Source organism: Tympanuchus pallidicinctus, unplaced genomic scaffold (assembly GCF_026119805.1).
Source record: "Tympanuchus pallidicinctus isolate F22 unplaced genomic scaffold, pur_lepc_1.0 scaffold10, whole genome shotgun sequence".
Classification (NCBI taxonomy): domain Eukaryota; kingdom Metazoa; phylum Chordata; class Aves; order Galliformes; family Phasianidae; genus Tympanuchus; species Tympanuchus pallidicinctus.
The window spans coordinates 923442-949526 of NW_026294619.1; the positions used below are offsets into that span (position 1 = coordinate 923442).

General features: G+C 38.4%; 1 protein-coding gene across 1 annotated transcript in view; it reads left to right on the forward strand.

Annotated features, from left to right (window-relative positions):
* The first annotated feature begins 3 nt into the window (after positions 1 to 3).
* POLQ (DNA polymerase theta) overlaps positions 4 to 26085 on the forward strand; it is a 55748-nt gene continuing 29666 nt past the window's right edge. The window contains exons 1-13 of the mRNA XM_052665986.1: positions 4 to 205; positions 2175 to 2357; positions 3307 to 3437; positions 4440 to 4596; positions 8479 to 8587; positions 10793 to 11012; positions 12983 to 13127; positions 13234 to 13380; positions 14449 to 14661; positions 20338 to 20480; positions 21676 to 21880; positions 23284 to 23426; positions 25884 to 26077. Coding sequence (XP_052521946.1) covers positions 4 to 205; positions 2175 to 2357; positions 3307 to 3437; positions 4440 to 4596; positions 8479 to 8587; positions 10793 to 11012; positions 12983 to 13127; positions 13234 to 13380; positions 14449 to 14661; positions 20338 to 20480; positions 21676 to 21880; positions 23284 to 23426; positions 25884 to 26077 — 2192 coding nt within the window. The remainder of the gene's footprint in view (positions 206 to 2174; positions 2358 to 3306; positions 3438 to 4439; positions 4597 to 8478; positions 8588 to 10792; positions 11013 to 12982; positions 13128 to 13233; positions 13381 to 14448; positions 14662 to 20337; positions 20481 to 21675; positions 21881 to 23283; positions 23427 to 25883; positions 26078 to 26085) is intronic.

The window sequence follows — 26085 nt, forward strand, 5'->3', positions numbered from 1 at the left end:
TGAATGGCGCGGCGGGAAGATGGCGGCGCCACCTCTAACAGCGTCGCCGCGGCCTCGGCGGCGGGACTTCGCGGCGCGGCTGGCGGCAGGACGGCCCGGGCTGCCCCGTTCGGCCCCGCGGCTCCCTGCCGCGCAGTGCTCAGCCCCCCGCCCGGCCTCGAGGTCTCTCTACGATGCAGCGGGAGCCCCGGCGGTGGCTCGGCAGGTAGCAAGAGGGCAGGCGGAGGGGCGGCGGGATGCGCTGGGCTGGGGGCCCCACGTGGGTGAAGGGACGTCCCGGCGGGAGGAGGGGAGCCGGGTGGGCTCGCCGGTGTGAAGCACGGGCTGGTTTCTCCTTGCGGGAAGCGGCCGCAGCTGGGGTGTGCGTTCGCGCTAAAAGGCCGGCAGTGCACAAAGGTGAAGCCAAGGGTCTTTCTGTCTTTATCATAAATTCGGCGTTTAGCTGAGGAAGGCAAAAGCGTGCTGGTTCCGCACGCGCCGCTGAAGCGGGGCTCGTTTATGGTGCACGCTGTGTATCGGCGGGCCTTGGCCTCTAGGTGCTGCCCTAGTACAGCAATCAGCGCCGTCTGTCCGGCTGCGCTAACGATTCCAGCCGCTGGAACGGTTGCATCTGCAAGCACCACGTTTCTGGTTAACGTGCATCATCCTGCTTTTTATTCTCTCTTAGCGTTTTTCTAGTAGGTAAAAAAAGGTTGATGCAGTATTATACTTACGCACGTAAACTTTAAATTTGAAGCTTCCTAAGGCACGAGTTTTCAAACTCACATTCAGTGTTAATCTAAAGGAATTCTTCCAACACTAGAGCCGTGTCATCCTTTACCTGTGCAGTCTTTCTTAGGCAGCTTATTGGTGTTAGCATTAGGAGAGAAGCTTGAGATCCAATTATACATCCATTTGTTTTTTTTTTTTTTTTTTTTTTTTTTTTAAGTTATTATGAACCCTAATTCTGCCATACTAGTGATATTTTAGGGTAGGGAAATCTGGCCGCTTCTAAATGCCCCATGGAAACTTGTTTTGCTTGTAACACACTGTTGTTCACTCTGGATATGCTGAACATTTTATTTAGTATTTCATAGTGCCCAAATCATAAACAGTGAAACAACTATTTCAGAGCTAAGATGTGATAGCTTTTTATGTAATTGTGCAGGGGAGAATGGTTGTGCACCACTGATAGCTAGATTGGAGTTAGCCTAAAAAAGTAGCTGTGGTTTTTGTTTGTTATCTGCAAATACTAGCATAGATAAGCAGCCTGTATTTTCCTGATCATGTTTGCCCTTATGCTTTTACAACGACGTTAAACCCTTTTTAGGTTATTACTTTTTTTAATATGGTGTTGGAGGAATGGGTGCAATTGTGTCATTACACACAGTTACTTGTTTTTCATGTGGATTTGATGATGTCTTTCACAAAGTGCTGCTATGGGAACTAAGTAGACATGGAAGGCATTATTGTGGATCAGAAATCTGTTTTCTGTCTCAGATGAGGAAAAGGACAAAAGGTTTGGGTTTCCTTAATGATTAGGAAAAAGAGAGAACCTTAGAGGAGGCAGTATCTGTAGCCAGCACAAAAGTATTTAGACAAGAAATGAGAAGCAAAGAACTTAATTAAACTAAAGGAGCTGGCAGTGTGGTGAAGATACTAATCAGTGTTGAAAAACAGATGTAACTGTGCAGAGTAGCTTGAGCTGCCTTTTGATTTTACTTTATTTAGATTTTTTTTCTGTGAAGTGAGAGCCTGGGCAGTTCTGTAATCTGTGAGAACTACTGAGGGCTCTGCAGTGGTAATCTAAAAAGCAAATGGTCTGAGTAAGGTTAAGATGGCAAATACATTGTAATGCTGCTAAGCTAATCAGTGCTGAAATTCTGCTCCAGTCTGTATTTGGTCCTGATTACTCTGTCTCAAAAGCAAATATCAGAGTGAGAGTTTGGTGAAGAAATTATTTGTCTGTGAAAAAACTAATTGGAGGAGAAATTAAAAAGATGATGTCAGGAGATGAGAAGAATGATAAAATATGCATGGGAAATATTGAAAAATATAGGCAAGTTAATGTTCTGTTAAGTTTTCTCCATAATTACAAGGCTGTAAAGAAGTTTGACCTTTAGGTATATTACCAAAGTGACCTTATGTTCAAGGGTAGTACTTTTTCTGTTCTTGTTTCTGTTTTCCTTCCAAAGGGCAATATCAACAGGTAAATGTTCCTGAAGATCAAGCTGACAAGTTGCTCCTTGCAAGCTGGGGTCTTCCTAAGGCAGTTTTGGAGAAATATCACAGTCTAGGAGTAGTACAGATGTTTGAATGGCAAGCAGAGTGCCTAATGCTCGGACAAGTTTTGGAAGGGAAGAACCTGGTTTACTCAGGTATGCAAACATAACAGGACTATATATAACCCCCTAAATTTCCCAGTGCCATTCCAAGAACACACTGCTGCAGAATGTTGCTGAACTGGCAGATTAAAAGGTCAGCATCCTCTTTATTCTGGAGAGACTCCCTTAAGAGAAAATTTACTTTTCTGTCCTGTTGCTGTAAAAGGTACATGGCTTGATGGCCCGCTTTTCAGATGGGGAGAGTAATTTTCTATTTTTTCTATTACAGTTCCTTTAGAAACTAATAATTTGAAGTCCATACTCTCTTTCATTACAGACTAGGCAACCAGGAACTGAATGATACCAGCAATGTCAGATTTAAATACTCCTGAATTTTTTTATTTTTTTATCTAATTCCTTCAATACCTCCATCATTTATTCTTAATGTGGTTGGGGTGCATGGAATAGAAGGGGAGGTGGGATGGGTGGGCTTGAAATCCATAGGAAATTACAATTTGGGATGTCTACCCCAAATTGGTCCCAATCAGCACTAGGATCATGATCAGCTTAGAGGAGGGGTAGAATGATTTTTCTGAGGCTTGTATTTGAGTTTTATTACTTTGCTCCAGAAGATGTTGGGTTAGCATATTGAGGGGCTAGGTCAGTGAGAAGGTGGCTAAGCTCTCCTTTCCAACCAAGAGACTGTAGTGCTTTTTTCATTTCTTCCCTCTCACTTGCTTATCTAAGGTGCTGTTTCTTCCAGAGCAGAAATGAGAGCACAAGCCTTAGTGAAAACAGAGTAAAAGATGCTAGAAGAGAAATTGTCTGCAGACCTCTTGACCCATTTGTGGGGATAACTGCAAAAGCAGTTGTAGAGAAGAAAATTGAAGAGTCTTGCCCCAAGCTTCCTATTGTTTTCTGTTCTAGTTTTAAGATGTTTGATTCTTTGATTTTTTTTTTTCTATTACTTTAAAAATTAATAAAAATATACATTTATTTTCAGCTCCTACCAGTGCTGGAAAGACTCTTGTTGCAGAATTGCTCATTTTGAAGCGAGTCTTAGAGACTCGTAAGAAAGCTCTTTTCATCCTTCCCTTTGTCTCTGTGGCCAAAGAGAAGAAATGTTATCTGCAGGTGAGTAGCATGCAAGGATACTGATTGTATGGCTTATAGCTGTTGAGTTATGTTTATTAAATAAATGATTTTCATGGATTTGGGGGGAAAAAAATATTCCAGAGTTGTTTCAGAGAGAATGTGTAGATAGAATGATACTTTTTTGGGGGAAAGATTTTCATGTAAAATATTGTTTCCATTAGCTATTGTGTCAAAATCATAAAAATTATTAAAGGCAACAGTGAAATCAGAAGGCCTTTTTTTTTTTTTTTCCCATTAGTTTGACACGCTAGATTTTATTAAACTTAGTAATATTTCCTAGTTAAGATACCAGCTGAGTGCAAAAGCTACTTTGTAGAGACTGATAGTAGAAAAGTGCTATTTCTTTAATCTTGTAAAGCTGGAGAATTATCAATATCATATTCTGATTCTTTGGGCCAGTGGTTTGGTTTTAGCTGCACACTTGAAATCATAAGATATCCTACTCATGTGCTTCAAAATATTTGTATGTTTTGTTAATATGTGCGTAGTATGCCAAAGCTTTGTCATTACAATGATGTGCCTTGGAAGAAAAGAAGTCACTGTTCCTTGACTTTCAGCTGAGATATTTGATGTTTCTGTGTTTGATGCCCAACATTTAGCTTTTGCTCCATATTTTTTTTTGAGAGTGAGGCTTCTCTGTACAACTGCAATTATAAACTGTTGTACTGTGTGCTCTCTAACTTCCTTAATAGTAAGTTACGCTTTCATATGAAAAAGTGTTCTCCGTCTCAGTTATGTTTACATTATCCTGCAATATGTATTGTTTGGCTTCTTTGGCTTTGGGAATAAATACAAATGACAGTGGAGTGTGGGATAAGGAGCAGTAACTGTCAGAGCTACGGTTTTAATTTGATTTGTTGGCATTAAAAGTGTTAGGGATCATGGTTGTAGCATGCATAGACTTTCAGTAATTCCAGCAAGTGTCGGTCAGAATCCAGATTTATAACCTTGGCACAACATTCTGTATCCTTTGGAAAACAGGCCCTATTTCAGGAGGTGAATGTGAGAGTTGAAGGCTACATGGGAAGCATCTCTCCTGCTGGACGTTTCTCCTCGCTGGATGTTGCTGTCTGCACCATTGAGAAAGCCAATGGTCTAATCAATAGGCTAATAGAAGAAAACCAAATGGACTCACTGGGTAAAATGCTAAGGCCTGATTGCCAAGGGGATGAGATTTTTTTTACGTAACCTGATTACATCTAAATTCATGAGATAGTTTGTGTTTACTCAGTTCCCTGTCTGACAGGCATGATGTACAGTAAATCTGAAAAAAAATTTTTTCTTCTTTCAGAGCATTTCTGATTTGGATTTAGGAATCCAGTCTGGGCTATTCTAGGTAGCCCAGTGGCAGGAAAGTATATTGGTAAAACTGCAGCTTTATTTTGTCTGCTATGAAAGACAGTCCATGGGTAGGAATCATTTGCAATAAGTGATTCTCATAACTAGAAAGTGTCTTTTAATTAGTGAAGTTGAGTTAAAATTCTGAAATTTAGGTCCAAGAACATTTTGTTTGTTTGGGACAAGGACTGTACATATGCCATCAATGGTATATCTTCAGGTAGTTTAAGGAACAGGAGGAATTAAGTTAATTGCTCACTGGGTTCTAAATATTGAATACATAGAGAACCTCTGGGTAGGCATGGTGACTAGAAGGGCTTTGACACACACATTTCTCACTTGTAGTATACTCAAAATCTCTCTGTCTTTCTGGCATAGACTTCTGGGTCATCATGGCCCTGACAGCCACTAGATAATATTGGTACTCATTTAATGCTTGGGAGGAGATATAAAACCTGGAAAAACCATACGTGCCCTTGGAGAAAGATGTGTTTTCCTAGACCAATTACAAATTTGTTCTTCTATTTGCTTGTCTGCTCAGAAAAACCATACCTAGTTTTATTTTATACAATACTCCCTCCCGTCTTTGCTCTGGCCTGTAATATAGCTGGCTGCTATTTCTGAAATACAAAAACGGGAAAAATAAATGACTACTAAGCTGATATGAGACTTCCACTTAAAAAATTGCTGTTCCATGTTCATCTGGGGTCCTAATATTCTTGAGAATAGTTTTTTAAACACAACAGACAGTAAGGGAAATAAAGCCTTTCAGATTTTGTAGGAGTATGAGATCATGAGATAGCACATTCATACCAGGACAACAGGGGCTGGATCACTGTGAACTCTTTACACTGCCAGTAGACTGGAAGATGAGTAGGTAACCATGGCTGTGCTGCATTTTTAAATCATCTGAATTGAAGCTGCTGCAATCTGGCTCAGTTCTCAAATGCATGTCTTCATCTCTTCCCTAGCAAGAGAACTGATAATCATGCAGTTATTGATTTTAATATATGGCTCAAAGTGTGCTACTCAGTTAAAGATTCTTTTTTTGTTTGTTTGTTTTAAGTAGGGCTTATTTGGTGATAGGTCGCCATGTTTTCCAAGCTGCACTACCAGCACGATGCAAAGAGCATGGTTCTAACATCCTTATTTATGTTGACTTATGTGCTTTGTAAGCATAACCAGGGTACTAAAATGTATTTTTTAATGCTAGCAATTTTCAGAAGCTGGTGACATGCCAAGTTCCTTTTGTTGGCAACTCCATTCCATCACCACAGTTTTTGGTACTCTGTAAGAAGAATGCGCATGAGAAGAGCCATATACTTCCAAGTACCAGGAGTTATATGGCTCTTTTCAGGCATATTCTTCTCACAAAGCAGTATAACCAGAGAAGTGAACTCTAAATCTGAGTTTCAGTATTGTGTCCCCAGCACTAATAGCTCTAAAGTGTGATATTTTTCTTTCACCATTTGGAAACACCTCTGCTGCAACCCTTTGTTCTCCTTGTGTCCCAGCATGACTATACACTTGAAATAAGAATGTTTTTTCTTTATTTATTTACCTGAAAGCAATTTTTGAATTAAAATTTAGTTTAAAAATAATCTTTAACAAATCAACATCTTTTTCTATTTGGAGATACATCTTCATAAAAATTGCAAAATACAGGCATGAGCTGAAAATGCCTTTTAACTATCACCTCAAGTAAACTTGTCTAATACTGCAAGGTTGCATGATGCCTTCTAATTAATTCTAAATTTAGACTGCTTTGTAACAAGGGTGTTTTATCTTTGAGATGAGTTATTGAGAGATGACTGCAGTTCTGGCTGGATTCCATCTTCAGCTCAAACTGTTCCTTTTGTTGATGTCAGCCCCCTGCTGATAGCTCACGTTGCCTTTGGAAGCTGTTGAGAGAAATTCAAATTCCCTGCCTGGCAGAGCTCTCTTTGCTATATGAAACAGTTAAAAGCATTTTCATGTTGGTAATTATTGTACAACGTATGACAGTTTTAGAAATCTAGATGCACAGGAAATGCTGTTCTTGTTGTTCGGAGTCTTGATACTGACGCTAGAGATGTTTTTAGGAGAGCAGAATAGAGAAGGATCTGGGAGTGGATTTGTGATGTGCAGTTGTGTTACCAAAGTTGTTTCTGAATTTAAACTTGAGATTAAAAAATTTCTAGCTTCTTTGTATTTGAAAGCAAAAAGAAAATCAAATCCTGCCTGTCATTAAGATCTTTGAACTGAATTTGGGCCTGAAGTAGTCTAGTTATTGTAAAATAATGCTGTGTGAGATTTCTCAGGTACTTCTAGCCTTTTTTTTTGGTCAGCAGTCTTCTAGGGGCACCTAATTTGCAGGCAGAAAGCAGAAGCTGTGGGTAGTCTCATTTCAGTAGCAATGCAGAATGATGAAATTATGGCCCTATAACTCCTGAGCTTATTGCTGAGTATAAAATGTCATAGAATGCTGGGAGATGTAGTTTTCCTTGACCGCAGTTCCATTTTAAGCTGAGAACAGCCTTGTGAAAAATACCATTTATGTGATAGCTCCTGCTATGTCATCCCTGTGATGCATTCTGAGTACTGCTCAGAGGGAGGAACCATGTGTGTGTGACAGCCAGGTCTCACCAGCATAGACATTGCTATAGTAGCATACAACACAGCTTTAGTGTGGGTTTGAATGTTTTGTTGTTTTTTTTTTAATAGCTAAATAGCAATAAAAGGTATAGAACATGTGTAGAAAAATAGCGACATGGCCTGTGTTTTGTCCTATAGATCTTGTCCACTAGTGTCCTGTATTTCATTTTAGGAAGCGAAATCTGCTGCTTTTTGACACAAAGGTTGTGTGAATTTTGGTTTGGTAGACTTATTATACTGTCCTGTCTGAATTGCTGGAAGAATTTAGTTGGACTGCTGTATGGGAAAGCAAGGACAGCTTCTTCTGGTACCTGAATAATTAGGCATTTTTTGATCAGTGAGTCAGGAATTTTACAAGAAAGCACCAAAAAGAGGAAGTAGAGGAAGACAGAGGGATTGCCTGGGTGGGATTTTGTAAAAGCATCTGCAGTGCTTTTGTAACTTAAGTGGCTTGAAAGAAAAGGGAGGAAAGAACAGACAGAGAAAGAAGGAACGTATGTAGGAAGGAGAAAATAATGAGAAGGAAAATAGCATTGTAGTAGATAACATAAGGTCACATTTGCCCTTTAGCTCCTGCTATCATAGTTGTACCAGGAAGATATTACATAGCTCTGCCATAGAAGAAAATTTCCACAGCAGTAGAACTAATGAAGCCTGAGGTCCTGTATGACCTGTCCCTTTTAAAAATAAACAAAGAGCAACAGCAAAAAACCTGCACAGCCTTTCTTCAGCCTCTCCCAGGTTCCTGTGGCACTGCTGGCTGCTCAGAAAAGAAGCAAACTTTGGCAAGTTGGGACGTATGGAGAAGGTATGCCGAGTGGCTGAGATGTTGCCATGCTGTGATTTTACCCCTGGGGAGACCCTAATCTGCCCTGTTATCTCCAGATGCTGATACCCAGAAAGTTTCTCAGACAATATTTTTTCCAGTATTTTTACTGATCTTTCAAATGCTACGGAATTTCAGTTAATCATGTGAAATATGAAAGGATTGAAGCTGTCAATAGTTTGGATGTTTATTAGTTATAACCTGAGTGCTTCTCATTATTAGGAGTGGTGGTTGTGGATGAGTTGCATATGCTTGGAGACTCTCATCGAGGATATCTGTTGGAACTCCTTCTGACCAAAGTTCGATACATTACAGAGAAAGCTGCAAAAAGGTGAGTACACCAGGATGTTTGCCTTATAATGCCAAATTACAGGTGGCTTAAATATTTTGTTCTCTGAGTAATTGGAAATTTGGGTTAGCTCCACGGCTTTTACACGACTTGGACTATTTTGATTATTAAGATCTCATCATATTACCTCTCCAGGGTCCTGCTTTTGTAGACAAAACTTCTTTTCCTCAAGGTTTTTAATTTGTGTGCTACCTTGGGAGTCGTTCTCTCAGGAAAAGAAAGAAGGTGAAGCTTTCCTTTACTTTTATTATTTTTTTTTTTAATCCTGTTTATTTAAAAAAAACCAAACAGACAACAAAACAATCCAAACCACAAAATAACAAAACTGACTTAGGTTTTCTTGTAATATTTTTCCTAGACAAAGGCAAATGGAAAAAATGTTGTATTCAACTTCCTAGTCTTTACTAGTTAAGCTGACAGAAGAGTTAAAATGAAGTTTTTTCTGCACACTGAAACTCAGATTTTGGCAGCTTTTCATAGCTGCTTCCTGTCTTGTGAGTCATACTAGTTCTAGAGTAAGCCTACAGTACCCCATTAGTTCTAGAGTAACTGCTTTTTTGGCACCTGACACCCAGCTGGATCATCTAGACAGCATTTTCCTTGTTAATTTCCAGGATATAGCAGTGCCCCAGATTGAAGCATTTCTGACATTTTTCTTATTCTGGAGTCCACTATACTAAAGATCAGCATGAGTGGCTTTGACACTTAATTTCCCTTGTGTTGTCTTGCACGTGCAGGATAGATGCAAGACCACTCTCAATTTCCTTCCTTGCATTGAAGAACTGGGAAGGCGAAAACATCTGTCAGGGAAAAAAAGATACATCAAGAAATGTTCTTAGGAAGCCACAATACTTCAGCCTTTGCCATATAGACACTGAGACTCAGATCCTTCATCTCTGTCATGGCCAAGGGGACAGTGGTCCTTCGTGCCACTTGTTGTCAGGAAGGATGCAACCCTTTCCCTTTTGTTTTATTTTTGTACTTTTAATTTTTAATGGGAGCCCATTTGTTCAAAGTTTTTAATAGGTCATTCCAGCTTGACCTATTATCAGAATGACCAGTGCTTTTGAGAGCTTCTTAAATGGTTAATTGGATATCCCACTGATGTATGAATCTGTGTCTTTGCACCAAAAGAAATGTTCTCTGATGGCTACTGTCAGTATCAGAGCTTTTGCTCCTTAGCAAAGCTTTTGCAAAACAAATTTCTGCAGTGGATTTTTGTCTCCTGCCAGTCAAAAAGAATGCCTTGGAATTGGATTGTTTTTTTTAAATCATTCATGGTAAAAAGTTGCTCTGGAGGAAAAACAGACAACCTATGTGGTGTTCTAGCAAGTGCTAGAAGAGCTTGGATAAGAGTCTTTTTCTCCACATCTTCCTTATTTCTGTCTTGCTTTTTTACTCTTGCTCTTGAGTAGTCTTGTTTCCTTTATCTTACCTCTTCCAGGGTTACCAGATTCAGGCCATCTCTGAGCTCACACTGACTTATGAGACATTTTTAGTTTTTTAAAGCCTCAATTTGTTACTAATATGGACACATGGACAGTACAAACAAGTAGATTTAAAATGTAGGATCAGGAGCATAAAAAAAGCCCACAGAATTATAATGTGGGTCTAAAAGCCTGAATTACAATATATACTTGGGTATCTAAATTAATAGTTTGTGTTTTCGTGTCTGTTATGAATTCATTACTTCCCACTGACTTCAGTGGAAGTTATTGATCGACACTGAGAACTGAAGCTACTTTCTTCTTTGCTGAACTAAGGGCTTTGGTTCCAAACTCTAGGAAGACCTTAGTCTAGTGTTATTTGTCCTGAAATCAAAACAAATTGAAGTATCTTAATTAAGACATTTAAGTGTAGAAACACTGCAGTGGAAACTGGGCTTCGCTTATTTCAGTGCTTTTGTTAATTGCAAATAGTTGGTTGTTTACTTTCAGTTTCTCCAAATATGCAGTTTAAAGAAGTATAAAGTTTAGATTCAAAATGATAAAAAGTATTGAATGCATATCTTTTCAATGTGTTTGTTAAGAACATAGTGTGACTTCTATCTTTTTCAAGAAGCTTATAAAAATAGCTTTGTCCTTTAGACCCTTGAAGCAAATAGGGTTCATTTTTTTTTCTGAAGGCTGTTTTCCAGAAGACTTGCTAGTCTTGTAACTAACTTTCAATTTCTTTAACTGCTTCCAGAAAGGCAAAGACGACGAGTCCTGGTTTTGGAGGAATACAGGTAGTAGGCATGAGTGCTACCCTCCCTAACTTGGGACTCCTAGCCTCATGGTTAGATGCGGAATTGTATCGTACAGATTTTCGCCCTGTGCCCCTCAAGGAGTGGGTGAAAATTGGCAACAACATTTATGACTCTTCCATGAATTTGGTGCGAGAATTCCAGCCCAAACTTCAACTGAAGGTAACAAAACTCTAAGCAGTGGCTTTTGGCATAGGACTTTTTCTCTAGCTGAAGTTAAAAAGACAGCTACTGGTATGTTTTTAGTTTTTTTTAATGGGTGATATTCCCACCTTCGTTGTTTATTTTATAGATTGTATGCTTACACTAAGGGAAAAATGTACTACATTTTTGTCCGTTACTGATTATCCAAACAAATAGTCATGAACTCCTTGAAGTTTCTTGAATCTGACTTGAAGAAGTTAGATTTGAAGCAGTTAGATCTTTTCTCTAAACACTTGATAGATACAACAAGCTTGGTTCTCCCTCTTAGCCACCCTTCTACCTTGTGTCCTGAAATTGACTTAATTTTCATAGACAAAGATTTCCTAGATATCCCAACAAATTTGCATTAATCATTGGGAAAATGTATTTTCTTTAAATACTGTATTGTACCTGCTTATGTTAAGCTGCTGAATGATCTAGTTTTGTCAATGACTATAAGGTGGGTGTCCACTCTAATTCTTCTGAATCTATTTTCAGTATTTACTATTTCTCTGCACTGAAAAAAAAAGTTATGGATAATGAGTATAATGATTTGGAAGAACAAAATGGATGAGAAATGTGCCTATCCTACTTGTAGATTTGGAGTCTTTGAACTGTGAATTCTCTTCCCAGTCCTTTGAGCTGCTGTGTGTATATACTAGTAGGGCAATTGGAAAAGGTGGGCTAAATGTCAGAAATGTCTTGAGAGCACTCACACCTTCTTGTGTGCAAGCAGCAGTAGCATGGTGGGTCCTCAAAAAGGGAAAAATAAATAAAGTGTTTATGACAAGAGTATCTGGAAGCTTATTTTTATGTATTCGTACTGAGAATGTGATGTTGCATTTCAACCTTTTAGATATTTTTTTATTTACTTGTTTTGGATGGGTCCTAAATTAAGGTAAGGACTAAACTAGGCTTGTGACTCAACACTTTAGGGGAGTTAGCTTCTTTCATAAGACCAGGCAATCCTCTTGGGTGCTGGACCTTCAGACTTGCCTGTCCAAGCCCATTTTGAGGCACAGGACAATATTTGATGACCTCACCACTTCTGCTGAATTTGAATGAATCTTTATTGAACTTCTGACAATTATGTACAGTTCTTGCCTTTGATCCCGTACTTTTGCTTACATTTCAGTGCTTTTTATTTGTTTCTTTACTCCTACCTTTTTCTCCAATGTCCTGCTTTCTGGAAAGCAACCTGGCTTAGCCAAGCCAAGCAGTTTGTTGCAGGAACTCTCCTGCAGTCTTGTGATCAAAAAGGCAGGGTGTGAACAGTAGGGTTTTCTGTGCACATCCATGTATATACCCACATTCTTTGGTCAAGAGCACTTACAGCATGCATCTTTTTGGGCATGCTCAGACTACTATGCCTCATGCTTTTGGTTCAACCTGCCAAACTGTTAAGTCTTCTTTCTTTGTTACTGTGGAGGGATGTTTTCCCTCAGAACTCTTCTGAAGTTTAAAGCAGTCTTGTCTGGCAGAGCTTTTTTTTCTTTCGATTGGCCTTAGAAGTCCTCAGGGAAGTAGAGAGGTACTTTTACCTTTAAATTATTTGGTGTGAAAACTAGGCCATCTCTTGTCCTTACAGATGACAGCATACAATAGATCCCTGTGTTATCTGCACCTTTTCTTTCCCACAGATGTTAGCTGTGACTTGGTGGTTGCAGTGACTTTCTGTGCACTGTGTTGCCTTTGATCAGAAACGAATTTATGAAAGCAAGATGTAAAGCCTTAGATTTATTTATGGTTACGGTTATCATCAACAGTATAATCATCCTGGAGTCTAGACTCTCTAAAACAAAACAGAAACTAAGAGGACAGTGCTCCTTCCTCTTTGCTCCTCTTTCCAATTCTTCATAGAAGATTCCTACTGTAAAGCTGAGCAGTGACAGCCTTTACAGACCCCGTACGATATCAGAGTGAGCTGAAAATATTTTATCTCAATTCAGGGAGACGAAGACCATGTTGTGAGCCTGTGCTACGAGACTGTTTGCGATGGCCACTCAGTCCTGCTTTTCTGTCCATCCAAGAATTGGTGTGAGAAGCTGGCAGATATTATTGCCAGGGAATTCTACAGTTTGCAACAGGCAGAAAGTAAGAGAAAAGTATTTAATTGAAGACTGTAGTAGTATCTGTAATAACTTTAATGTAAGTTAATTTTAGTAGAAAAATATTTTCTAAAAATATTTTCTCTCTGAAGGTTCTGCAAAAAACTCATCCCTTTCCCCAGTTGTTGTGGACAGAGAAGGTATAGATGAGGTCCTGGATCAGCTGAGGCGCTCTCTCTCAGGTCTGGACTCTGTGCTCCAACGTACCTTACCGTGGGGAGTGGCATTTCATCATGCAGGTATTTCTGAATATGTAGGTCTTGAGTTCTGTAAAAGTCAAGTCGTATGCGTTCTTACTGCTGTAGTTACCAGCAATTTACCAGTTTCTTTTAGCTTTCTGTAGCTTATGACAACATACAGGAAGGGGTGAACTTGAAATTCTTTTATTGTGAACAAAGACTTAACTCACTAATTGTTATGATGAATTTCTTCTCTGCTGTGTTAGTTAACAGCAACTTTCTAGGTGCAACATAAAAATTTATATGAAATACCTAAAAAATTAACCAATTTGCAGCCCATAGATTTTCAGATTCTTCCTAAAGCTGCTATGGTATTTCAGAGTAATTTTTCTCAACGTAGTAATGAAGTAGATGAGTAAATAGAAGAAGTTTACTACAAAAATCAAAATAAAACGAGTGCCACCAAGGCTTCTGGCAGGATCTTTTATTTCTTACCTGTAAGAGTACATTGTAACCTGCTGACTTACTGAGGGAAAGAATCAACTGCGGAAGATAGAAGAGTATTTATGGCATTGAATATATAGGGGACATAACTCCAAATGCTTATAGAGTATGAATTTTTTCTTCTGAAGAATAAATGTGGTCCAAAACTCTCAAGGAAATGTAGAAAGATGCAAATTAGACCTGTAACCTAGAATGGAAATGAGGAAGGATTATAGGATGTAGGATTCCAGCAAATGACTGAATCCTAATTTCTTGCTGTGCGTTATAGCCACTTTCCTTTTTTTCATTGCATTTCCTTATTTATTTTCCTTATTTATTTTCTTGCAACACATGTAAATATGTAGTAAATTGTTCATCTTGCTACAATGTGTACAAATACCATAGGAAAGCTACTTCATAACTATTTTTGTCGGTTAACAATTCCACAAAGAGAGCTTTGTGGAAATTTTGTTTCAGTTAGGTTATGAAATAAATTAACTGAGGTAGTGTTGCATTTCTTGTTTCTAACAATGAACGGCACACGTTCATTGAGTTTGTTTATTCTTCCTTTTGTTTGACTAATAACATCAGCTCTTTAATCCAATCCCTACATTACTGGGTTTGCGAAACGTCATCCTTCTTCAGGTCTCACGTTTGATGAACGGGACATCATTGAAGGAGCCTTTCGCCGGGGCGTGATTAGAGTTCTAGCAGCAACATCCACACTCTCCTCTGGAGTGAATTTGCCTGCACGCAGAGTAATTATACGAACTCCTACGTTTGGTGGCACACTGCTGGATGTTCTCACTTACAAACAGATGGCTGGAAGGGCTGGCAGGAAAGGAGTAGACACGGAGGGTAAGCAGAGGCTTTATTAACATTCTCTAAGAACAGCGTTAACCTGATTAAATCCAGGGCAGTGCTTTGCAATTAGTGACTAATCGTGATGAATTTCTTTGCTATTCAGTATGATCAAGTTAATTGAGATGAATTTTTTTGGTATTAATAGAGTAAAAATTGTAATTCCCAGAGGACTCTTTTCACTGCATGAGGTTGACTATGGTATTTACATGTCAGTTATTCTAAGAATGCAGTATTTTCTTCTTTGAATTCTTGTTATCTTCTAAAGCTCTGTTCATTTGTCTTAATTCTCAAATACAGGTCAGTTCATTAAAACATTTACAGTTTCAATGAGAAAATTTAAAGTAAACTGCTAATAGGCATGTCTAAAATTTAAGGAAGTCCACAACTGCTCTTGTTGTCTGAAGTTCTGATTTGAGTTTATTAAACTTCCTCTAAACATACTTTTTGTGGATGTTGAAAGTAGTAAAGTAGTAATGCAAGGGAAATTCGGACAGTTGCTCATAGATAAGATGTTTTCATGAAAACAGTGAAACCAATTGATGCTCAACAAAATAATCCTGCCTGCTATTTTAATTTGTGGTGGAAACTTTTTTCTGGATGTCAGTCGAAAAAAAAAAAGCATTATAGGAGTATAAATCCAGTTCAGCATAAACCCATTTCTGCTGAAATATGAAGTTCAGCAGAAGAAGAAAGTGAGATTTGCCCTGCTGATGGTTTCATTGGTGCTTGCTGGAGCCCTGTGTAAGCAAACAGTTCTTATATTTAACTTCCTATTTTTGCTGAAATGGCATAGCAACATGGCATTTTGTGACCTATTTCTCAATCAGCTATCTCTTTATGTTGAAGAAAAAGGCAGCTGCATGTTGTATTTTGAAATTTTCCAGACTTTGTCATTTGAAAATAGCTGGCAGGTGTAAAATTACATTATTTTTTTTTCCCCTTCAAGTTACAATAATTAGTATCCTTTTTTGACGGTTCTGGTGTGACTGTTTTGCACAGTAAGCAGTTGATATTATGATGATGAGCTTCATGAATGTGCCATTTTTTCCCATTTCATGTGGTGTTTTGAATGAGAACATAAAGCTACATTACCAGCTGCTACTCTTCCACTGAATAACAAGACTGGAAGGCAGCAACTTCAGCTGGAAAAAAGTGCCATAAGAATTCTTCTGACAGACAAAATATAATTTCTGCTGGGATGAAGGTTCCCCTCTCCCAAACATATTAGTATTGAATTGTCTCAGAACTTTTTTTTCCCCTGATGTGTTTTAACCTGGAAGGTGGCTGAGCACCACACAGTCATTTGCTCACTCCCCACCTTCCCAGTGGGATTAGCTAGAGAAAAGGATAATGATTATAACATACATATTTATATATGTATATAACAACTGATATACAAAGCAATTGCTCACCATCTCCTGACCAGCTAGCCCCTTAAGCAATGGAAGAGCGAGATGAACTCCTACCTCCTTCTAAACTCTTTCTACTTGATGTATATAGTATGGAATATCTCTTAACTCAGCTGTCCTACTTCTGTTTCCTTCCAGCTCCTTGGGCCCTTTGCTGAGAATGGCCTTGGCTCTTGTACAACACTGCTTAGCAGTAACTATGAACATCGGTGTGTTTATCAACATTGTTTTTCTCCTAGAAGCAAAACATAACATCATACCAGATAGTATGAAGAAAACAATTCCATGCTGAAAATATGATATGTGATTGGATGCAAATTTAAAAACATTATTTTAGAAATTGAGATGGGGTTATTTTTGCATTCATCAAGTGTCATATTCCTAAAGTGAAATAAGTGAATATGTTCATTATTATAGAATCAGAGAATCATGAAGGTTGGAGAAGAACTCTGTGATCATCTAGTCCAACTGTCCACCACCAATATTGGATACTAAACCATAGCGTCCCTAAGTACTACATCAACCCTTTCTTTAAACACTTCCAGGAACAGTGGCTCCACCACTTCCTTGGGCTGCCTTTTCCAATCTGATGGCAGTTGTTGCAGTTTTTAGTGAGTTCAAAAGTGTTCATCAGCGATTTTTTTTGAAATTTTACTCTTCCTGTACTTTTCCCTTTGACAGCTGTTCACAAATGTATGCACTGCCAAAAAGCGATGACATGAATAAGTTGTGACTGTGAACTGAGGGATATTTTTCTCTGGTAATTTAGGGCTTACAAAAGTCTGGAAAAAGATATGATCAAACGTTTGAGTTGAATATCTGATTGCAGCTCTATGCATTCCATTTAAAACTTGCAGGTAAAATATTTATGTTAAATGAAAATGGAGTTGCAAACAAAAATTTACTAATATTGACAATCTTGAAGCCTATTCTCAAATTCCTGAATCAAAATGGGAAGCAAGGCCACGCATTCTTAATTGATCACAGAACTGTGTTTAGCCAATGTTTAGCCAATGTATCAAAATGGACTGCGCTGTGCAGTCCCTGTGTCTTGATTACAGCCCAGGCAGAGCTGATTGCACACTGACATTTGGTTGGTATGAGCGATAGATACCTGCTAAGCAGGGAAGACCTGCTGCCAGTGGGCGGGCTGCATTGCAGGCTGAGCTGGGCTGCTTGCAGCTTGCAGGCTGTGGGTCGGACATGTATGTCCTAGACTGATTCCTCTGAGCTGCATTGTATTTCCAGCATACATCAGGGAAGTTGAAGTCTCCCATGAGAACAACCGCAGGCAATTGTGCAACTTCTGCCAGGAGCTGTAGAATGCCTTGACTGTCTCTTCATCTTGGTTAGGCAATCTATAACAGACCCCCACCTGGATGTCTGCCTTGTTTGCCCTCCCTGTGATCCTTACACACAGAGGCTGGATCTTAGCATTCCCAGCCCCAAGCACTACAACGCTGAAATATACTCTAATATAGTGAGCCAAGCCATTGCCCCTTCTTCCTTGCCTATCCTTCTGAAGAGCTTATAGCCATTCACTGCAGTACTCCACTTGCAGGAACAAGCACACCATATTTCAGCAATGGTAACTAAGTCATAGTTTGCCTGCCACACAATAGTTTCCAGCTCTTCCAGTTTGTTTCCCATGCTGCCTACATTGGTGTAGATGCACTTCAGCTGAGCCATTGGCCTCACCCACAGTCCTGGCATTGTTCCCCCAGACTCACTTCTTAGTGAGCCTTGTTTCATCCCCTTCCCTCTTCATACCTAGCCTAAAGTTCTGTCAATGAGCTCTACCAGCTCCTAGGCTAGGATCTGTTTCTCTTTTTGAGACCCTTCTGCAATCATCAGGCCAGGTGCTGAGTGAATTGCCCCATGTTCAGAAAAACCCAAAATTCCTGTGGTGGTATCAGCCTCTAAACTATGTATTTATCAGATGGGTTTTTCTGGTCCTCTCAGTATCCCTCCTTGCCACTGAAGGGATAAGCTGTACTCTGTACTCCCTCTCCAAAAACTAACCATCCTAATCCTCTGAAGTCCCTTTTGATAACCCTTAGGCTTCTCTCATCAAATTCATCACTGCCAGCCAGAACTGTCAGTGAAGGGTAGTAATCAGAGGGGAGAATCTAGCCAGGAAGTCACTGGTAAAGTTTTACTGGTAAACAAAACTAGAAACCAGGTTACACATTTATTTCTTTTCCACTTACAGGTAGAGATATGTTGAATACATTGTTATGTATAAAACATAATACAATCTTTTTTCACAGTGTCACCAAGGTAGGAAAGGACCTCCAACATCATCTGGTCCTTCTCTCCACCTACCACCAAGATTTCCCCTCTTAAACCATGTCCCTTATTACAACATCTAAATGTTGTTGAACACCTCCAAGGATGATGACTCCACCATCTCCCTGAGCAGCTTGTTCTGGTGCCTAATCATTCTTTCAGAGAAGAATTTTTTCCTAATGTCCAACTTGAACTGTTTTTAATTGAGTATTTTTTTGCCTGGCTAGCCAACAGTCTAGTGTTTATTGAATCTGGTTCTAGCCTAGACTTTTATTCTCATCTGAAATGTTCAGTGGGGAATCTTATAAAAAGCTCAGTTGCTTCTTTTATTTTTTCAAACTACTTACTAGGTTGCAGTTAATGGATTCATTTTCACAGCAACACTTTGAGAAAGGGTTCCACACCCAAATCTTGAGTGACTATCACATAATGTGAATATCCATTTTTTTGTTACATTTATCATGCTGAGGTGTCAAAGTTATCCTAGAGAATTCTAGGTCATATCATAACCTAAATATGAAATGAGTTGATATTCTTTATTGCTAAAATCAAAATAAGCTATGATTTCACAAAAATGCTTACAGGCAGTTTGTTATGTTGCCTCTTTCAACAATGGCAAAAGTTACAGGGTCAACACGTGTCGAAAGTTTCACCTGTCAGGATAAGTGAATTCCAAAGAGACATCCTCTAAGCATGTCCTTCATCCCTCAGTTCATTTATGTAGGTATATTTAGTTGTATATGGTTACTTAACCTACAGTGCATTTGTAGTATTTATTCTGTGCCTGTGCAGTTGTGTTTTCATTCGCTCTGGATTTGCTTATTACTGTAGCATTATTGTGGCTATAGTCTTACCATAACTTAATGTTCCTAGAATGTTACTAAGATATCAACTGACAAAATTACCTTGGTTTTCAGCCTATGTGCACTTAAATCTTCTTATAATAAAACATATTTGTTGCTCAGCTAATCCAAATCTAATGCTCTCTTCTTTGTCAGAGACAAGAATTCATCTATTCTGTGACAACTGGCAAAGCTATGTCTCTTAGGGACCTAGTTACCTAGTTTCTCTGTAATAGTTTTGTTTGAAGAAAACCTTGGCTTTATGAAACCATTGCACTTCCCTCTTGTGGTCTGTACTAATATCTCCTAAATACATTAGCTTATTATTTTTACTTCTTGTTTCACAGCTCACCTTTTTTTGTCTTCCATAGATTTTCAGGGTAACTTCAAAATTCTTTATTAGATGTTGTTAGGTAAGGTATACCCAGATATACTTTCAGTGGAAACCATTCAGGATACTTAAGATTTTATGTGCCTGTGTACGTATGTGCATATATGGATAGATCAGTGTGCATACAGATTTATATTTATGAAAGTTAAGAGAATGCATAGTTAGATTAATAACTTCAAAGGAATTCTGAATTACTTTGATATCTGAGAATGGAACCTGGTTGACTTAGCACAAACTGCTGAAGTGATGTGCAGCTTGTATGTTTTATTCTAACTTTTGAGAATCCTTTCAACTTAATAATTCTGACAGTTTAACACAGAAAAAAAAATAAGAATGATGCCACTGTGTGTCATTGTTCCAGTCAATTCCACAACAAGAAATAAGAGTAGTTCAACAGCAGGTTCAAGCAGGTGCACAGAGAATCTATGCAATCCCCAGCCCTGGAGATGGTAAAAGCTGATTTGATAAAGCCTGCCTAAGGAAAGTTTGAAATTTGTTCTTCTCTGAGCTTTAAATTCTTAAATATTATGCATCTTTGGAGTCCTTAAATAGCAAAGGCCATATACTCTTTGAAACCTCAAAAAGGTTTTTAATATTTTTACACAGCTTTTTTAAAACTGCCTGCAGCTTTCCATTCCAGCAATGTCCTCAATGACCTGTATGTAGCTATTTCAATACTGAGATGCAGTGATGTCATTAATGTTTTGATTTTTTTTCTTCTCATTTTCTTCCCACATAGGTGAGAGCATTTTGGTTTGCAAGCCATCAGAAAGATCAAAAGGAACTGCTCTACTTCAGGGATCTCTCAAGCCTGTTTGCAGTTGTTTGCTCAGAAGAGAAGGGGAAGGTGTTGCTTCTAGCATGAAAAGAGCAATACTTGAGGTACAGGACATGTGGAGAGAAAGTAGAACACAGCCTGCACTGCCAGTTTATTTTGTGACACCATCAAATATTTTATGTGCACGTTCTTCTTCTTTTGTTTCTTCCTTTTCAACCCAAGCAGCTTCAGAAAAAAATTATTTGAATCTGCCAGCTTGCTGCAATATTTAGCATTTTGTTTTGTATGTTAAGAATTCTCCAGCAAGATATTAAGCTTGGCTTTTTCATTATTTATACTCAAACTGCAGGCAGAATTGTGTGTAATTCTTAACCTTCAAACATAATAACATAATCTGTCAGTCTTCAATAGGAAATGCTTGTATATTACCAGTTCTTGAGGCTTGCTAGACTGAATAAGGCTAAATAACATTTGTAGAGCCTTAAAGATTTTCCCATATCAGCCCTAAAATTATCTGCTTCTTTTACACAGAAATGATTGAAACTTCATTAAAAAAGGAATAAATGTTCATTTTTTCACTTGGATGAGCTTATTTGCTTTTCCAAAGTTGATTTTGGGCTTGAACTGAGCTTAGACATTTTAATAGAGTGATCTTCTTTGCTGTACTGTTCCTACTATCTTTTATGAAAGCATCTTTTGTACTTAGAGCTTGGTTTGTGATTCCATGGTTATAATTTTAACCAGACCATACCAAATTTGAATTTACTTTTCTACATAAGAACTATCTAAAGATGTCCTCCTTTCTGGTGGGTGCACTTTATTACATGAAATAAATCCTCTGAAGTCATGAAAGAGAGCTTTTAGTGAAATACCTTTTTGTCTCAAGGAAGATGCACATAGGTAAGTGACCCACAGGGGAAAAACAGTTATGTGAAAAACAAATAATAAATAGATAAATGCATATTGCAATATGATCTAAGCATAATAAATAGATAAATGCATATTGCAATATGATCTAAGCAAAATGCCTATATCTAGTCCCAGTTCTAAATTGCTACTCTGTTCATGTTCACTTTCAAAATACTAGGATAAGGTTATTATTAAGTCCTTCACTTTTTGATGAAGTGTCTAACTTTTTGTCAGGAGATACTCTTAAAGGTTGGCAGTTAATTTGCCTCATGTTCTTCTCTTGTAATGGTTCTTTAAAATTTGAGTAGGTGATGGATCAGTCCTTTCTCAGATCTGGTGTTCTATCCTGCTGTTTCTCTGACAAGATGAGCAAGTCATTTCCTTCAACAGATCATTGTGAGTGGAGTTGCCAGCACTCCAGATGATGTGCAGACCTATGCCTCTTGCACTCTTCTTGCATCCAGCTTGAAAGAGAACAAGCGAGAAAATGAGAAAGAACAAGACAAAGTGCAGAAAGGACCTATTGAAGCTTGTATAGCATGGCTGCTGGAGAATGAATTCATTCAGATTCTGGAATGTGCCAATGATAAGAAAGGTAACCCTGTTGTTCTGCATTCTTTTTCTTACTAGTGATTGCAGTTAGCAGTTTTCAACCAGTGTACCTTTTGCAGATGAGTAAATGTCGGATGCATTTGTTTTTTTTAACGGTGTCAAGAAGATTTTAGCTTTCAAGGAAGTGTCTTCATACCTGCTTAAACATTTTTGCATCCTGAGTTCTTGGAAGGCCTCTGCACATCGCCCTTAAGACTGATACATTCTAATCTACAGGTTTCTCAGCTATCTTTAAAAATGGTGAACGTTTACTGCAGGATTTGTGCAGATGAATTATAGACTCTAATTTTAATTTTTTCTGAAGAAGAACTGGTACATTATGAGTGAGTGAAGTACTGTACTAGAACTGTTTGTTGCATTAGTTTGTACTTTCTCCTTATTTGGGCAATGTTCTTAAGATGGGCTTCAGATGAGACTCTTTACAGTAATAGAATCCACGTTACAATTTGATTGTATGTCTTTTATTAAGGAAAGATGATGTACTTGATGCTCTCAAGAAAGGAAAGTCCATTAACTCCTAGGCAGAATGTCAGCTGGAATTGTGATGCTTTTTGTTAAAATAGCTGCCATAAGTGTTATTCTCAGTAGTTAGAGGGATCGAAACTTGTGATCTGGCCTCTAAAAAAACCTAGGGTAGGCTCTAGAAAATATCTTAATTTATTGTTTCTAATTTCCTGCCTTCAATGTGGAGCAGTACTCCATTTCTTTTTGAAAAAACAGTTGGAAAAAGTTAATAGAATCTGTAAAATATGATGCCTGCTCTGAAAAGTTATGCTTCCTATTTTATTATGTTGGCCTGTGATGGCAGAGACAGATGTTGGTAACATGGCAGTAGAGGTTTAACCTTCCCACCATTATTCCATTACATGCTGCTGCCGTGTGACAGAGGGCAGCAGAGGAGCAGTCTGAAAAATGGCCACTGACATGGAAGTGTGTGTGAAGCAAATGCGTGTCACTGAATTCCTCCACACAGAAAAAATGGCACCCATTGACATTCCTTAACGCTTGCTGAATGTTTCTGGGGATCAAGCAGTGGATGTGCTTGGATGTGGATGTGCACAGTGGGGCAGTGGGTGGTGGTTTCAGCAGTGGTGACAGTGAGTCACCTCCGTTGCTGCAGATATTTTAAAGCATGGCATGCAGGCTCTTGTTCATTGCTGTCAAAAATGTGCAGCTAGTGGTGGTGTCTGTGTAAAAGTAGTGTTTTGTAGCTGAGAATTTTCTCTATCTACTGATATAATTGTGCTCTTTGTATCTGTTGTAGTTTCCATGGAAGTAAATAGGAGGCATTATTTTTGGAGAGATCCATGCACACTGCAATATGAATGTGAGGTATAAACTTACACTTGAATGTATATTTATGTGTTATTTATTTATTTTTAACAGCAAAGATTTTTCACCCAACACATCTTGGCTCTGCTACTCTTTCATCTTCTCTTTCACCAACGGAAGCAATGGAAATTTTTTCCGACCTACAGCGAGCTATGAAAAGCTTTGTTTTGGAGAATGATCTGCATATTGTCTATCTGGTAGGTTTTTCATTCTCTGTTTTGAATCTTTTACTTTAAAATCAAAAGAAATGATTGAGAGAAAACAATTCATGGCTCCATGGACACGTGTTTGTTTGTTTTTTTTTCTACCTTGCTTGAGTAATCCTTGATGGAAAAAAGTCCTTCTGAGCTAACCTGTTTCCATAGTGTAGACTGATGCTGCATATCCATATAAGCCCATTTTTATCACCCCTGACTTCTAAAGATGTCAGAAGTTTGTAAGGTTTAGGGGTGGAATACTTGCAATTTTTCTGAGACATTTGAAGATGATTACACTAATTGGTTTTGATTTGTGTTTGGAATCTGGAGGCTCAGAAAACACTGGAGGGTTTAGCATCTATTTTGCCCACAAAAAGTCTCTGAGAACTCTGTGATTTTTTTTGTCCTGTGAGTGGGATGCTTGTGGGTTCATTTATCTCTGATAGAGTTTATTTGCTTGATGATCCTGCCAGGGCGAAAGGAAGGAGTGTGCTAAATCCTTTGAGTTTGTCAAGAGTTATGTGCATATGCACTTGAAAACTGCTATTTGAGACCTTTGGAGAAGAAATCATGAACCTGTCAAGATTAGTGAGGAGTTGCAGTGAACATCTTAGAATTCATGGCTACGAGGCCTGTCATTCAAGCATCACCCCAGATTTCACAGATGTCCTTAGCCTCCTTAAATGTAAAGTATATTCTCTTTACCAGACTAATCAAAAAAGAGTTCACACCGAGAAGAATCTGCTTGGCATTATAGGTGTTGTTGAAGTAGGAATCAAGGGGAGGCTGGATGTTGGGAATATTTTAGCTGTATTCATTAGCCTAGTTACTGACTGAAATGGATTTATTTATCTATTTATTTATTTAGAACCTACTAGTTTCCCATTATTCTGTAGTTCTAGAAGACCACATAATATTTTGTTCTATTCCTGCTAGGCAAAGTGATCTGTTTTATGCTATGCACCAGTGAATTTTTCCGTTTGTACCTCTAAAACAAGAAAAAGAAAAAAAAAGAATTCTGTTGATGTTCTGAGGTAGAGTCAATGATTAAAAAAAATTGTTTTTATCTTGTATTTTCTTGTTGCAGCAGATTGTCTGATGTTATTCTAAATCAAATACAGTTTCAAGCAAAATGTTATTGAGATTTGCTTCCATTAACCCAGCCTAAAGCACTTTCTTGCAAAGTTCATTCATTTTCAAGGCTGAAGATTTTTTTTTAAAATAGCAGTGTTGTTCTTTACAGGTTTCTTATGAGGTGCAGGGGAATTATCCACTATAATGCTTTCAATTTCTCAGGCTTGAGTTGTATTACTTCTACAAAAATGAATTTGAACAAGTTGTATTTTAGAAAATTAAATTAAAACAAAAATGTTAGTCTAGGATAAGGGTTTTCTTTAAAAACAAATGGCAAAAAGACAACCAATAGCAGACATTTAAACACGGTCTCCACCTTTTATGTCTTGTTTTTCTCTTGCAGCATGTTGATACAGATATGGAGATGTTCTTTTCCCTCATAGAATCATAGAATTGCTCAGTTTGGAACAGACCTTAAAGATCACCAAATCCAACCACAGCCTAACCATACTACCCTAACTCTAACAACCCCCTGCTAAATCATGTCCCTGAGCACCACATCCAAATGGTTTTTAAACACATCCAGGGATGGTGACTCAACCACCTGCATGGGGAGCCTATTCCAGTTCTTAACAACCCTTTCTATAAATAAGTTTTTCCTGATAGCTAACCTAAACTTCCTCTGGTACAACTTGAGGCCATCTCCCCTCGTCCTGTCACCAGTGAGAAGAAGCCAGCCCTGCTCTTGCTGTCAGCACCTTTCAGACACTGGAAGAGAGCAATAAGGTCTCCCCTCAGCCTACTTTTCCCCAGACTGAACAGCCCCAGTTATACCCTCGTATATTCAAACTGACTGTGCTGACTGAATGATAACAGAATTGTTTTTCTGTCTAAAAGTATGTGAAAGCTTTGAATAGCTTTTTTTGTTAGTGTAAGTAATAGTTGAGACTTAGTGTCCTCAAGGTAAAGGTAAGGTTCAATAATTACTGGCAAAACCTGTGTTCCCTACTTTATCAGGTGTTATGGCAGTATGTGGTTCTAAGAGGCTGATAGATAATCTGTCACTTCTGTTAAAAGAGAATAAAAACACTACTTAAAAAATCTTACAGTGGCTCAGATTTATGGAGCAATCTGGCAAAGAATCCAAGTTCTTTCATTGTTAGAATACCCACATGAATCGTATCATATCTCATATCTAATCAGTACAAATATTAAAAAACTAGGTTAGAAAATCTTTCACTTTTTTCAAGGTACGTGGTTATGACTCAGTGCCTCTGAGTTATGTGTGGGATGCCTCAACCACATTCTATAGACTGCATTTTTGTTTACTGAGAGCTGCTCTGTTTCTCCGAAATAGTTTTTGGCATTATCTTGTTTTCTTAGGTCACCCCAGTGTATGAGGATTGGACCACAATTGATTGGTACCAGTTTTTCTGCTTATGGGAGAAGCTGCCTGCCTCAATGAAGCGTGTGGCTGAGCTGGTGGGGATTGAAGAAGGCTTTCTGGCTCGCTCTGTAAAAGGCAAAATTACAGCTAAAACCGAAAAACAGTACAGACAAATGGCCATCCACAAAAGGTAGCCAC